We start from the raw sequence: 14158 nt of genomic DNA on the forward strand, positions 1-14158 counted from the left end.
ATTTTTGCTACGTTTCTTTAAATGTCTGTCCATTTCAGAAATTAATTTACATACACGTGTATCTGTAGGTGATTGTGAGATAGATAATACACACTTTATCATGTATTATAATAAAATACATGTTATATAGTTACATTTTAATAGTGCTTTTGAGTGTTCCAAGTATGTTACACCACCATCTCAGACATTTAACAACCATAAAAAGTAGGACACTATTTTAATATGACACAAATACAGTTATAAGATAATGGCTTGTCTAAGGGCAACTCATGAGATCATGGCTGAGATGAGATTTCAATCAGAGACTTCCTAACTCACACATGGCCACCACCCTAAACTTGCTTTCCTTACACTAATCAGTATTTGACTATGCAAATCTGTAAGGAATGGATTCCAAAAATTTCGTTTCCGTAATCCCCACATATTATGTTCATATTCACATAGTGCAACCCTAAGCAGAGTTACGCCTTCTGAGTCTTATTAAAGCACATATATTAATAAAGTGTTACTGGAACATTACATTTTGTTAAGGTTTACAGTTTTCGGGGGAATTCACCTAACTTTTATTTATTTGTGTTATGTGCCATCTTATGACTTATGGTAACCCTATGAATTAATGATTAGGGATAAGCATGAACAGTGTTATGAACCAAAATTTGTACTGAATTCTCGTCGGATTTGGAAGGTGAGCTTTTGGGTGTGGCTTCAGGCTGTACAGAAAATGAAACCCACCCAGAAACTCTGGTACAAAATGCAAAAATGCTCTGGTACAAAGCTGGGGGTGGTGTTTTCCAGCTCTAGAAACACAAACAGGGACCCTCCAAAACTTGACAGGCACTGCTGTCTGGCAACAACAAAGTTCTCATTCATCGCAATGGTACTCAGATCTATATATATGCATAGGACAAGTGAGTGTTCCCTTTGTTGTTGTGGCTTTGGACAGAGAGGGTGTACTTGTGAAAGAATTTTGCTGCTGGGCGTGGGGGGGATTGCTTAGCTAGCTTATTCAGTTACGGGCCAAGGGGCTTTGCTTTGCCCTTGGTTCCTTTATGTTGCAATTTGTTTTGTTTGTTTGTATATTTGCTGCAAAGGTATGAAAAATCAGGATTGAATTCCTCTTTCATATAGCATATTTATTTGCAGGATCTTCCTGCTGTCTGCTTCCTTGGTGGTTTCAATTTATTATTCTTTTCATTTTCTCTCTCTCACACACACACATACACACACACACTTTAGATTGCAGTAAGATGAGAGATTGCTCTTTAGGTATTTTTGTTTAAGACTGCTATTTGGAGGTGGGACTTCAGTTTAGTTCTCTGCCATTTTATCCCACAAACACACACGGGGCCACTTTTTCTTTTGGGGTGGTCTGTGTTTGTCTTTACTGCCCATTGACTTGACTTTACTGCTCTCAATTTGAACCCCCTCCCCAACCTGCTTCTCTTGTCCTGTGTCCTGGAGTTTGAGTGTTCTTTCTCTTTTCTTTTCTGTCCTTCTTTGTCTCTTCAATCCTTTTGGGTCCTGACTCCAAGCCACCTCCCCTCACGATCCCCAGCCACCTGCCACCCCCACCAGGTGGGGTGATTACCAGACCCACACTATCAATCCACTAGCAAGAACATGTGGTGCGTATCAGAGACCCTTTGTAGTGGCATTAGCCATTACACCTACAGGTATAGGATGCTGTGGCATCCTCTTCACATGGGGTTTGGCTTGGGGTTTTCAAGGCAGCACATCACTGCTCAGTACTTGCTTTGGTGCTCAGTGGCTCCTCTTCTTGTCTGAGAAGGCCTTCACTTCATTCACTGGCCAACACTTCCCCCACGATGTTGACAGAGACAGCTGCATGACAGCTCCAAAACAAGGCCCTGCACCTAGTAAGCAACACCTTCTCAGCTGAGTGTGAGATGGGCGAAGGTTGCATCCAACATGCCAGTGGTGCATATGGGAGGGAGGGGTTAGCCAGGGTATGCTTAATAAGAGCCATCACAAGTTGAAGCAAGCAATGGGTGAGTCAGGGGATGGCTTGAGGCAAAATCCCCACCCAATAAAACAAATATCCAAATACAACCCATTCTGTTGCCACCTTAAAGAAAACATCGCGAACAGAAGGTATGGCTCAGGATTGAATGAACAACAACATCCATCTTCCCCCTAGTTCCAGGGTTCAAAATGTCCAGGGGTTCTTCCCTTTGTTACAGTTTCCCTCTTACTTACACAGCTGGTGACTGCAAGGAATGGTGATGATGAGTGATAATCCCATCACTGAGCTTGCTGGCTGGGGCTGGCCAAGTAATGCTTCCTGTATTCGTGCTGTTCATGGGCACCACTGCAGACACAGATCCATCCCCTCTCACTCTCTCCACTGGCAAGGTGACTGCTGTCTGCCAGCGCAGGGCCATCCTTCCAGGGTGTTTTGAACACAGAGCCAACCTGTGTTCAGGTCCACGACTGTGATAAATCCATGCTGTCAGGCAATCTTGTCATATGTTCCAAAGCGAGCCTCAGGCAAGGCAGGAGGGTTGGTCCTGTCCCACAGTGCACTACAGCGACCTACTGTGTGAATGGCTCCCAGGCCAGGGGAGAGAGGATTCGTGCTGCATCCACCTGGTTGTTGGAGAGGGGACAGGCCTAGCCATTGACATGTCCATCTGCAGAACCAGCAACAGTTCTCTTCCACATACTTCCAGGGGAGAGGGGGTGTCCATCCTGAAGAAGTCCATTGCAAGTTTAATGCCTCTCCTCTACTAGTCACATAGGGTCTGGTCCTGTCTGTTCTGTGGCTCAGAACCCACACTTGACAGCATGCATTTTACTGGAGGCACCTTCTTTAGCAGGCTGTAACTTGCACCCACCAAGTGGGGAGGGGGACATCCCAGGGATGTGCATCATGGGTTTGATGCCTCTAACTCAAACAGGGCCTGTTCTATACACTCCTGAAATTGCACCTGACATCTACCTGACAAGCATTTTCCTGGGGCCACCTTATTTGGGGTGTGGGTAACTGAGAGGTGTTGGGCCAGCACTGCCTGATGTGTGGTTTAAACCATGTTGCAGGAAAAGCTTTACCAGTGAGGTCTGCATGTGGCAAGGAGAAACTTCCCCACTACACACAGAGGAGAACGTGCCTGTCCAGCTGCTCTTGCTTTGAAGGCAAGAGCAGCCGGGCGGGCATCATTGTGGCTTCCCCAAGCCAGGCTTCCCTTGCAAGAGAGGCCCAGCTTGAAGGAGAATGCGCCTGGCCAGCTGCTCTCACCATAAAGGCTATGATCTTGGATTGTAATAATAAACTTGAACTACATGAACCTTGAAACCAATATGATTGAGGTGAAATAGTTAACAAAAGCTTTGTTAACCAGCACTTGCCTAACCAAACAGTTAGCCCAGGACTAAGAGGCCCAGACGCATCAGTCATGTGCACTCTTGCTTGGCATTGATGCAAGACTGATTCAACAGCATGTGAATGAGCAACTTGAGTAGCCTATTATGTGTTTTTTTTAATGTGGGTTTATTATTATTGTATGTATGTATGTATGTATGCATTATTGTTGTTTGAATTTTGGTCTCTGCCTTGAGAATTATTCAATGAAACATAGGTTATAAATTGGCTAAATAAAATAATGTAAAAGATTCTATTATTTACTAGTTAACAAAAATTAAGTCAGCTTTTTTTGTATTTATTATGAACAAAGGATGCCAGTTTGATTAATAGGGTTTGCCTATAATTTAATTTTTTGTGCTGTGGTGCTAGAGAAGAATCTTGAGAGTCCCTTGAACTGCAAGAAGATCAAATCAGTCAGTCCTAAGGGAAATCAACCCAGACTGTTCCATGGAAGGTCAGATGCTGAAGCTGAAGCTCAAATACTTTGGCCACCAAATGAGAAGGGAGCACTCACTGGAGAAGATCCTGATGCTGGGAAAGACAGAAGGCAAAAGAAGAAGGGGACGGCAAAAGATGAGATGGCTGGACAGCATTACTGATGTAACAAACACAAATTTGAGCAGACTTTGGAGGATGGTGGAAGACAGGAGGGCCTGGCATGACTTTGTCCATGGGGTCGCAAAGAATCGGACTCGACTGCGCGACTGAACAACAACATAATTTAAAACCGCAAATACATCCTTGAGTGATTATACTACTACAAAATATGTTTAGTTTAAATTCTGCACCAGATAGCTGCGAAAAAATAATCAAGATTCAAAGTGAAATACAACATGGCAATTTTTGAGACTAACTTCCTGACAAACTCTAACCAAGTAAATAGGGTTGCCAGGTCCGACTCAGGAAATATCTGGGGACTTAGGGGGTGGAGCCAAGATCAAGGTTGTGACAAGCACAACTTGAACGCCAAAGAGAGTTCTGGCCATCACACTTAAAGAGACTGAACTCCTTTTAAATGCCTGACTTTCACTAGAAATAATGGAGGATGGGGGCATCTTATTTTGGACCTCATAGAATTGGATCTCCTGGTCCAATCTTTTTCAAACACTGGGATGTTTTTTGAGGAGAGGCAACAGATGATATGCCGAAAATGTGGTGCCTCTATATAACAAAAAAAAAAAACAGCTCCCCCTGAGCCCTAGGTACTCATGGATTGATTCTCCATTATACCCTAAGGAGACCTGTCTGAAACAAGGCCTCCAAACCAGGGAACCCCCTGTCCCCAATGGAGGATTGCCAACCCTACAAGTAAACATTGCCGTCCCATTGCCACGCATCAATATAAAATGTAAAGTAGTGCAAAACTTTGGCAAATTTCCAGTACTTCCTTAATCTTAAGCAAAAGATTAAATATGGAATTGTAATAATAATCATCTTTGTAAAGATTATTGTCAAGTGGTTCTAGCATCATTCAAAGAGCAATTACAGCAGGTATCCTGTTGTCTTAAGCATGCAATGTTTAGCTGTTTCCAATTCTCCAGTAACTTCTTGATCTTTTTGATCCAGTAGTATTGTTTACTTGCGTGAGTGGAATTATTCTTGCCAAACTCTGAGTTGCTGTCAAGCTGGTACCTCAAAGGCCCAGCTGAGTGGTAGTAGCCTCCCTCTCCTCATGGTTCAGTTGAACATTTTTGAAGGTAGTGTGCAATGATCTTATAAGGAATGGCAGTTTATCATAGTTTTTTATTAAAAAACCAACACATGTAAAGATTCAATTCTAAGGCCTCCTCCATCTTCAGCTATTCATACAGCTTTCTCAGTAGTGACTCTGTACTTTGAACTTGGTTTTAACTAGCTGGACTACATCTTTTGCTTTTTTATTACTTACCTTAAGTTTGCAGAGATAAATCAGGGTATAAATACTTTAAATAAATAAGCAAACTCACACCCACCTCAGATTCTCCAAGTCTAGGAGCAAGTCTTGTTTAGAAAAAGTTAAATGTATTTTGGCTTGGTTTGTATGTATCTTATTTCTGCTTCTGTATGTACTATATTTGCATATTATGCCATTTTTCTTGCTTATTTTTACATTTAAGTTGATTTTTTTTAGCTGCTTCAGAAAATCATGCTGAAATATGGGAGCTATTTAGAATATTTTTGCTTTCATATTTCAACATGATTTTCTGAAGCAGCTAGTAGCAGTGTTAGTTGAAAGCTACTGAACTTGAATATAATATCCCTGGCTTGGAAAAAGTGAAATTGGTAACATTTGGGCTTATTAAATTTATGAAACCAGGACCATCTTTTAGAAGTTTGGCTTAACAACTGAACAATGATAAAAGTTACCATATCTGTGCCTCTTTTTCCCTGAAAGTATCCAGCAGATGCACTGGTGATGTCCAGCACACCAACCAAAACAGATTTAGGTTCTGTTACACTTGCCAAAAGGTGTGTTATTGCTCATTAACATTCAAATGTGATTCAAAATTACACCTAACATTCAAATGTGATTCAAAATTACATCTATATAAATAATGTAGCCAGAGTGAAACTCAAGAATTAGGGTGCCATCTTAGACAGATACATGACCCCCATGGCGCAGAGTGCTAAAGCTGCAGTACTGCAGTCCTGAGCTCTGTTCATGACCTGAGTTCGATTTCCGGCAGAAACTGGGTTTTCGGGTAGCCGGCTCGAGGTTAACTCAGCCTTCCAAGATTGGTAAAATGAATATCCAGCTTGCTCGGGGCGAAGTGTAGATGACTGGGGAAGGCAATGGCAAACCACCCCATAAAAAGGCTGCCATGAAAACATTGTGAAAGCAATGCCACCCCAGAGTCGGAAACAACTGATGCTTGCACAGGGGACCTTTCCTTTTTTTCCTTAGATAGATATCACCACTAGCACCTTCATAGACTCTTCTTATTACATTTATGTGTCTAATCTTAACTTGAGACACTGAATGTTTTGGCAAAATGCAAGTTTGGGTTAGCTAGTAATTTTGTTCCTTCAAATAAAACAGTCTGTAACTTTTGAAATTATAAAATAAACAGTTTATAAAGTCCAACACCAAAACAAAATCAGCAAAACAACAAAGCCTTCCCAAAGGAAAATAATAATTATTTAAGAAGCTACAGATCTTTTGGTTCCTCTCCATGCTATTTTATCCATATTCCCTAAAGAAGGAGCATTTATAGCACCCTTCTCCTTTAGAGTCCCAATAAGCTGCAACCTATTACAGATACACTGGTTTTGTTTGTGACTACTCACAAATTCTACAGTGTATCAAATGCAATAACAGTGTTGTTGAATCAATACTTTCTCCACTGAAAGATGACTTAGTAGAAAGGCGTCTTTGGATCCAACTTTATGTATATGGAACAAGTTTCCACATAGAACTACACCTCTATCAAATCTTATCCTCTCTGACATGTTGTCAAAGCTATTTTAAAGATGTGTTTGGTTTAACAAAGGCTGGCATTTCACCTGTACACAAAACTGCATATTTAATTAGTTTCTGCCTTTTACATTATTTTGTCTTGAGAAGTATAGCTTGTCCCACCTCACAACCAGTCACATTTTATAGCACTGTCCAACTTTTTTCCTGATGCGTGCATGCACTGTGATAGTTTCCAGAAGGATCAAACTAGCCCTTAAAATATGTAGTTAGACATCTAGCTAGTATCACTTACCACCTGACATTATTTGGCCACTAAAGGATTAACACAGTAGAACTGCAAGAACAAGACCACACTAAAACATAGCATCTCTCTAACCAGTTCAGCTTACTTGTAGTCTCTTTCCACAGAATCGCCAATAACTATAGAAGAAGACGACGACATTGGATTTATATTCCGCCCTCCACTCAGAGTGGCTCACAATCTCCTTTATCTTCCTCCCCAACAACAAACACCCTGTGAGGTGGGTGGGGCTGAGAGGACTCTCACAGCAGCTGCTCTTTTAAGGACAATCTTTGCCAGAGCTACGGCTGACCCAAGGCCATTCCAGCAGGTGCAAGTGGAGAAGTGGGGAATCAAACCCGGTTCTCCCAAATAAGAGTCCACGCACTTAACCACTACACCAAACTGGCTCTCTCCGTAGGTCTTCCTTTTCCAAGCTCAGCAAGTTAAGACTAGAAATAATGAATTAAATCATTTCTGCTGAAAACCACTGAAACCAGTTCTATCTATTTCATTCCACAGTTGAAGTGTGAATTACCATCAGCTGCTGCACTATACCAATTATGAAATAAAGAAAAAAACAGTTTTAAATATAAGTTCATCATAAATTTGAAACCTGTCGATAATCTTCAACTGTAAGCATAAAGGTATTAAACACAAATTGGCTTACAATTTAAATATGCTTTAAAAGTATGATTTAGAAGTATGTCAGTTCTCTTTGTACCCACTTACTAAAAGCAGTTGCATGTAGGGGTACAGATAACAGATCTACTATACAGGCTAGGGAGTGAGGGGAGACTAGTCTTTACCTGATGGCTGGAAGACCTCATTCAGCAAAGCTTCATTTACAACTGGTGAATTAACACTTCCAATATAAGCCCAGCTCTGCCAAATAGTCTGCAGTAGAAATGTCTGGGCTCTTGTTGCTTGGATTGTCAGATTTGGAAGCTCAAATATACATTCTTTCACCACAACATGAGACCGCTTAGACCTAGAAAATAAAAAAGTGATATATAAAAGATGCTTAAATGCTCTTGATAGTGCAGCCTTTATAATTCGTTATTTTAGAGCTATTTTTATCATCATTATCCTCCAGTAATTGAAAGCTCATTTTTATTCTCTCTTTGTAACAGATACTCAGATATTCATTCCTCTTCCACTATGACCATATTATAATAGGTTTCCATATACAGGATGCATAAAGCTAGTATAATATTAAGCACTGAAGAACTTCCAGCTGTTGCAGCAGCAAACTGAACAGTAGCTGAATCATTCAAAGGAGCAGTTCCTACAAGAACCATCATTATCTTCTGGCCTCAGGCAGAACTACACATTACAAGATGGGCCTGTTGTCAAAAATAGCAACCTCACATCAAGTTGTCCCCTTGTGCAGTAAGCTTTACCTGAGCCCTGATACCATCTCCCCTCCTGCCACTTAGTGAGATGGAGTACAGGTGGAGAAATGTAAAGACTGGTGTCATCTCGCAGAAGCAAGTTTTATTTCAACTTGCGGAAGAAAAGGGGGAATGGCAGATCTCCCCATGGGGCTGCCATTTGGGGCAGCATGATGCGTTTATATTATAATATTAAATATAATATTTATTACAATGCACAGTTTTACTCCCAGCAGATCAAAAGCTAACATTTGAATTGATTCTGATATGCCTACTGATACATATGAAAATTCAGTCATCATTATGCTGCTAAGTACACAGCAGACACATTAAAGTCTTTTGACTTCAGGATAATTCAGGCAGAAATTGTTGGCAGTTTGGTCTGGTGGTAACAAACCTGTCCCAGCAGCAGCAGTGAGATTATTGAAGGAAGGGTGCTCTGCCCCCTCCTTTTCATGGTGGAAAACAGCATGGAGGAGATGAATGCAGGTGTTTTAAAAGTTTCAAAAACCCCTCTGCAGTGGGCCTCCCTGGGCACAGGTGCCTATGTGGGACAGCACAGATACCACAATGTTGAAGTTAGAAATATTCCTATCCCCAAATAGTCAGAAGAGGAATTAATTGCATATTAAACACTATTCATGAAAGGGGTTTTACTACTATTTGTTGTATTGATGGGACATTTAATACCTGTCCTTTTGTGAATGCAACTTTACTACTGTAGGCATTACTGCATTCCACTTCATCAGATGTAAGAAGTGTATTTGTACTGGTAGACATATATGTGTATGTAAATATAAAATTACAAAATCAGACACACAGTTATATAGAGAGAAGAGGAGATTGGATTTATACCCCACTCTTCACTATCCAAAGGAGTCCAAGAGCAGCTTACAATCTCTTTTCCCTTCCCCTTCCCACAAAAGACACCCTGTGAACTAGGTGGGGCTGAGTGAGCTCTCCCAGAACTGCTCTTGAGCAGAACAGCTCTGAGAGAGTTATGACTAACCCAAGGTCACTCCAGCAGCTGCATGTGGAGGAGTGGGGAATCAAAACCAGTTCTCCCAGATAACAGTCTGTGCACTTAACTACTACACCAAACTGGCTCTCCAGTAAGAGGCACAGGCTATGTGAGTTGAGCAGTTGATATAGAGAATCTTCAGAACATAAGAAAAGCCATGTTGGATCAGGCCAATGGCCCATCCAGTCCAACACTCTGTGTCACACAGTGGCCAAAAATCACCGTTTGGGTGAAGAAGTGCCTCCTTTTATCCGTTCTAACCCAGCAATTTCATTGAATGCCCTTGAGTTCTTGTATTGTGAGAAAGGGAGAAAAGGACTTCTTTCTCTACCTTCTCCATCCCATGCATAATCTTGTAAACCTCTATCATGTCACCCAGCAGTCGACATTTCTCCAAGCTAAATAGCCCCAAGCGTTTTAACCTTTCTTCATAGGGAAAGTGTTCCAAACCTGCAATCATTCTAGATGCCCTTTTCTGCACTTCTTCCAATGCTATAATATCCTTTTTGAGGAGCGGCGACCAGAATTGCACACAGTATTCCAAATGAGACCGCACCATCGATTTATACAGGGGCATTATGATACTGGCTGATTTTCTTTTCAATTCCCTTCCTAATAATTCCCAGCATGGCGATGGCCTTTTTTATTGCAATCGCACACTGTCTTGACATTTTCAGTGAGTTATCTACCATGACCCCAAGATCTCTCTCTTGGCCAGTCTCTGCCAGTTCATACCCCATCAACTTGTATTTGTAGCTGGGATTCTTGGCCCCAATGTGCATTACTTTGCACTTGGCCACATTGAACCTCATCTGCCACGTTGATGCCCACTCACCCAGCCTCAACAGATCCCTTTGGAGTTCCTCACAATCCTCTCTGGTTCTCACCATCCTGAAAAATGTAGTGTCATCTGACTGCTTACTCTCAACTCCAAATCATTTATGAACAAGTTAAAGAGCATGGGACCCAGTACTGAGCCCTGCAGCACTCCACTGCTTACCGTCCTCCACTGCGAAGACTGCCCATTTATACTCACTCTCTGCTTCCTATTAATTAGCCAGTTTTTGATCCACAAGAGGACGTGTCCTTTTACTGCATGACTCTCGAGCTTACTAAGGAGCCTTTGATGAGGAACTTTATCAAAAGCTTTCTGGAGGTCTAGGCAAACAATATCTATCGGGTCTCCTTTGTCCACATGTTTGTTCACCCTATTCACTCAGGGGAAGATACAGAAAGGACAGGAATTTTGAAAAACTTTAATCAACAGAAGAGATGGGTATTTTTGGCAGGAATAGATGGGCTGGAAAGAAGCAAGGAAAGCTGCCCACACTACTTTTATACAATTATGTAGGGGGAGAGGGAGAGAGAGAGACAGAGAGAGAGAACACACTGAATGATGTGAATAATACAGCGCGTAACACTTTATTGAATAAACGCAGGGCCTTTTTTTGGAGCAGGAACGCAGTTCCGGCTGGCTTGTTGCCAAGGGGAGCTTAATATGCAAATGAGTTCCTGGAGTTGCTTAATATGCAAATGAGTTCCTGGTGGGCTTTTTCTACAAAAAAAGGCCCTGAATAAGCTATTAAATAAAGATGACATCCATTGATTTAGAAGACATTAAAAAAGAATTAGATGGATGCATGAAAGAGAACAGGTCCACGAATGACCATTAGCTAGCATTGTCAAACAGAATCTTCATGTTCAGAGGCAGTATAACTCTTGAATGGCAGTTTTGGAGGGCAATTGTGTGGGACAGCCTTTATTACCTGCTGGTGGCACTCCCAGAAGCATCTGGCTGGCCAGAATCAGAAACAGGACATTGCATCTCTAGTAAGGTTCAGCAAGTCTCTTATTCTTATGAAAGGTACAGGGCATGTAGCCCTCTCCACATTTTCACAGAGCGATTTAAAAATATAACTCAGCAGTCCTGTTGCCTCCTCTGCATCTTTAAGTATAATATTATTAGTGTGTGTGTGAAGAAATGAGACTGCCATTTTTCAATTTTGAGGGAAAGACATTCTACAGATGCCTAGAATTATTTTTCCTCCAGAACTCAGCCCATGCTGAAAACAAACTTTTGGGCTGAGCCCTAGGGAAATCTTAGCACAAACTGAGTTATTAGAACAGGCAAATTCTAGAGGGGAAACCTCTGTTGTTGCAAAACCAAAAAGCAATCTTGTGCCACCATAAAACAAATTATCAAACAAAAAAACAGCACATATGTATTGTAATTTCAGTTTTTATGGCTAGAATCTATTTCATCAGATGCACATAGATGATGAAGAAGAAGAATTTCAGATTTATACCCCGCCCTTCTCCCTGAATCAGAGACTCAGAGCAGCTTACAATCTCCTTTGTCTTCTCCCCCACAACAGACACCCTGTGAGATGGGTGGGGCTGAGAGGGCTCTCACACCAGCTGCCCTTTCAAGGACAACCTCTGCCAGAGCTATAGCTGACCCAAGGCCATTCCAGCAGCTGCAAGTGAAGGAGTGGGGAATCAAACCCGGTTCTCCCAGATAAAAGCCCGCACACTTAACCACTACACCAAACTGGCTCTCTTCAGACACTTTTCAGTCTGTAGATGTAGCTACACACATGAAAAAATGTTTGTAAGGAAAGGAAGCAGTTGTAATTCCTATTAAAAGACACTATGGAGCTATGCCACCTTGCAATTACTGAACATGATATGTTTAATTTTAAAAAGCATATGTTAGTAAAATAGGAGTAAGCCTTTTTATATTAAATGGGACTTACTTCTAAGCAGGATTGCTTAGGATTGCTCCCAAAAGATCTAGTCAGTTCTGTCCCTTCAACCTGAACAGGAGAACAAATAGGGTTACCCTGAAAATTATTTCCAAGGTTCATTTCAACTATCCAATCTGCCCCTAATGTCTCTCTTCACTTCCAGTTCTCTCTTCACATCCCCTTTCAGCTGCAGAAGGGGATGTGAAGAGAGAACTGGAGCTAGTTGCATTTTAGCATCCAGGGACCAGAATCACTTTCTAAAGTTAGGGCAGGTGCATGAAGACTACAGCAGAATTGGTTCACCTGCCTCCTCTCCCCAGAGGATATAACCAACTTTTCATACCTCCCCAATTTTGCTTCCCTTTTGAAGCATCTTCATGTTGCTGTGAATTTCCCCTTTTGGGGGGGGGGGGGGGACAGAAATATTTGAAAGCATTTTTTCCCCAGTGTATTGCCTTTTGAGAGGCCAATGTCTCACTTTATTCAATTAAGTTTATTCCCAGGTAAATTGTATCTCATCTATTTTTAACTGATAGTGCATTTCAGTGTTCTGGCTCAGTCCTGTTTCTGCTTGCTCCTGGTTTGTTGTTTTTTAGAGGGGCCTGCATTGTATTCTGTTGCAACTATTATTCTATTCACAGTTAACAGAAAGCCAAATGATTTGTTTTGTTAAAATACTTGTTCTAGATCAGGGTCCAACAGGGGGAGCAGAAGGAATTTTTATTTGGAGGCCAATGGTGGCTCTTGGCAGCCCTGTTTACTTCCTAAAGCCTTAAGACTGGAAAGGGTGATGACTTATCAACATGTAGCCAAATCCACCAGTCAGATTTGGGGGTGGGGGGGACGACCTTCTTGCTCAAATACAAAAAAAAAAAGGCAAAATGTGATAATCTTTAAGCGATTTACTGGTTTTAAATGCAGGAGAAGTAATCATGATCTGTACTGCAGAATCTTTGAATAACTTCATCTTAAAACAAGTCTCGTCTGACATGACGCACAGCTACTGTACTGAACTACAGTGACTTTTAAACTTACAGTTTTCACATAAAAAGTTCCCCAATGACTAGTAACACTACATTAAATGAAAAGTTTTAACAATATGCAAATTTTAAACTTACTGTAGTTTTTAATACTTCCCTTGAGACAAAGATATCAATTTTCAGTAAAAAGAAAGAATTTAAAGAAAATATTACACACTCAGCAACAGGACATATGAGAAAGTATATTTTACAGTACCATATGTGCAGCAAATGTATCTTAAACAAATTTTTAACTAGAACTGGCTGAAGATGAAACACTTTTATAATTGCATTTTTACTACAGTACTTTTGAAATATAAACAAATGCTTTGACACAAATGTTCCAACAATTAGCAGCTACCAACGTAAGAATAAAGAGAAAATGGGTTGGATTTAGAGATTCCCTCTGCAAGGTGAGAACTTCTCCCCATTAGCTGAAGGGAAGCAACCCATGCTACATGACAATTACCATTATCATCGTGCAAGCACAATTTCATTTACTCTGTCTTTACAATTTTGGTTACTAATTTGTACTAAAATAAAATTACTATACAAATTGATTTTTAAAGGTATTTTTAAAAGATCTAACCTACAAAATAGGGTTTTTTTTCAGCTCCTGCCATTAAAAATAGATGTGTTAACATATGCCAATTTAGGTAAATAGATTCAAAAGCTATCAATCTAATTATTATTCTCCAGGGTGACATAAAAATCTAGTGTAGCTAGGGGAATCTGTCATACACTAAACTTCAACTTGGAAAAAATCCAGTATAAATTTAGGAAGCAGCAACATTTGCTATGCAGCAGAATGATGTAATAAATATTCTGCCCTCCTTGAACTATGTTAAAATACATTCTTGTTTTACTCAATTTGCTCACCTTTATTCAGCCTTGGTTTGGTTAAATCTGACACTGTTA

The 14158-nt window shown here is 40.8% G+C and overlaps 1 protein-coding gene across 2 annotated transcripts in view; it reads right to left on the reverse strand.

Moving 5' to 3' along the window:
* The window catches only part of VPS13B (vacuolar protein sorting 13 homolog B), a 572358-nt gene that overhangs the window by 441061 nt on the left and 117139 nt on the right, over window positions 1–14158 (reverse strand). For both annotated transcript variants that reach the window (XM_060243442.1, XM_060243444.1), the window contains exon 17: window positions 7869–8050. In XM_060243442.1, the coding sequence (XP_060099425.1) occupies window positions 7869–8050 (182 nt within the window). The remainder of the gene's footprint in view (window positions 1–7868; window positions 8051–14158) is intronic.

Source organism: Heteronotia binoei, chromosome 7 (genome assembly GCF_032191835.1).
Source record: "Heteronotia binoei isolate CCM8104 ecotype False Entrance Well chromosome 7, APGP_CSIRO_Hbin_v1, whole genome shotgun sequence".
Classification (NCBI taxonomy): Eukaryota; Metazoa; Chordata; class Lepidosauria; order Squamata; family Gekkonidae; genus Heteronotia; species Heteronotia binoei.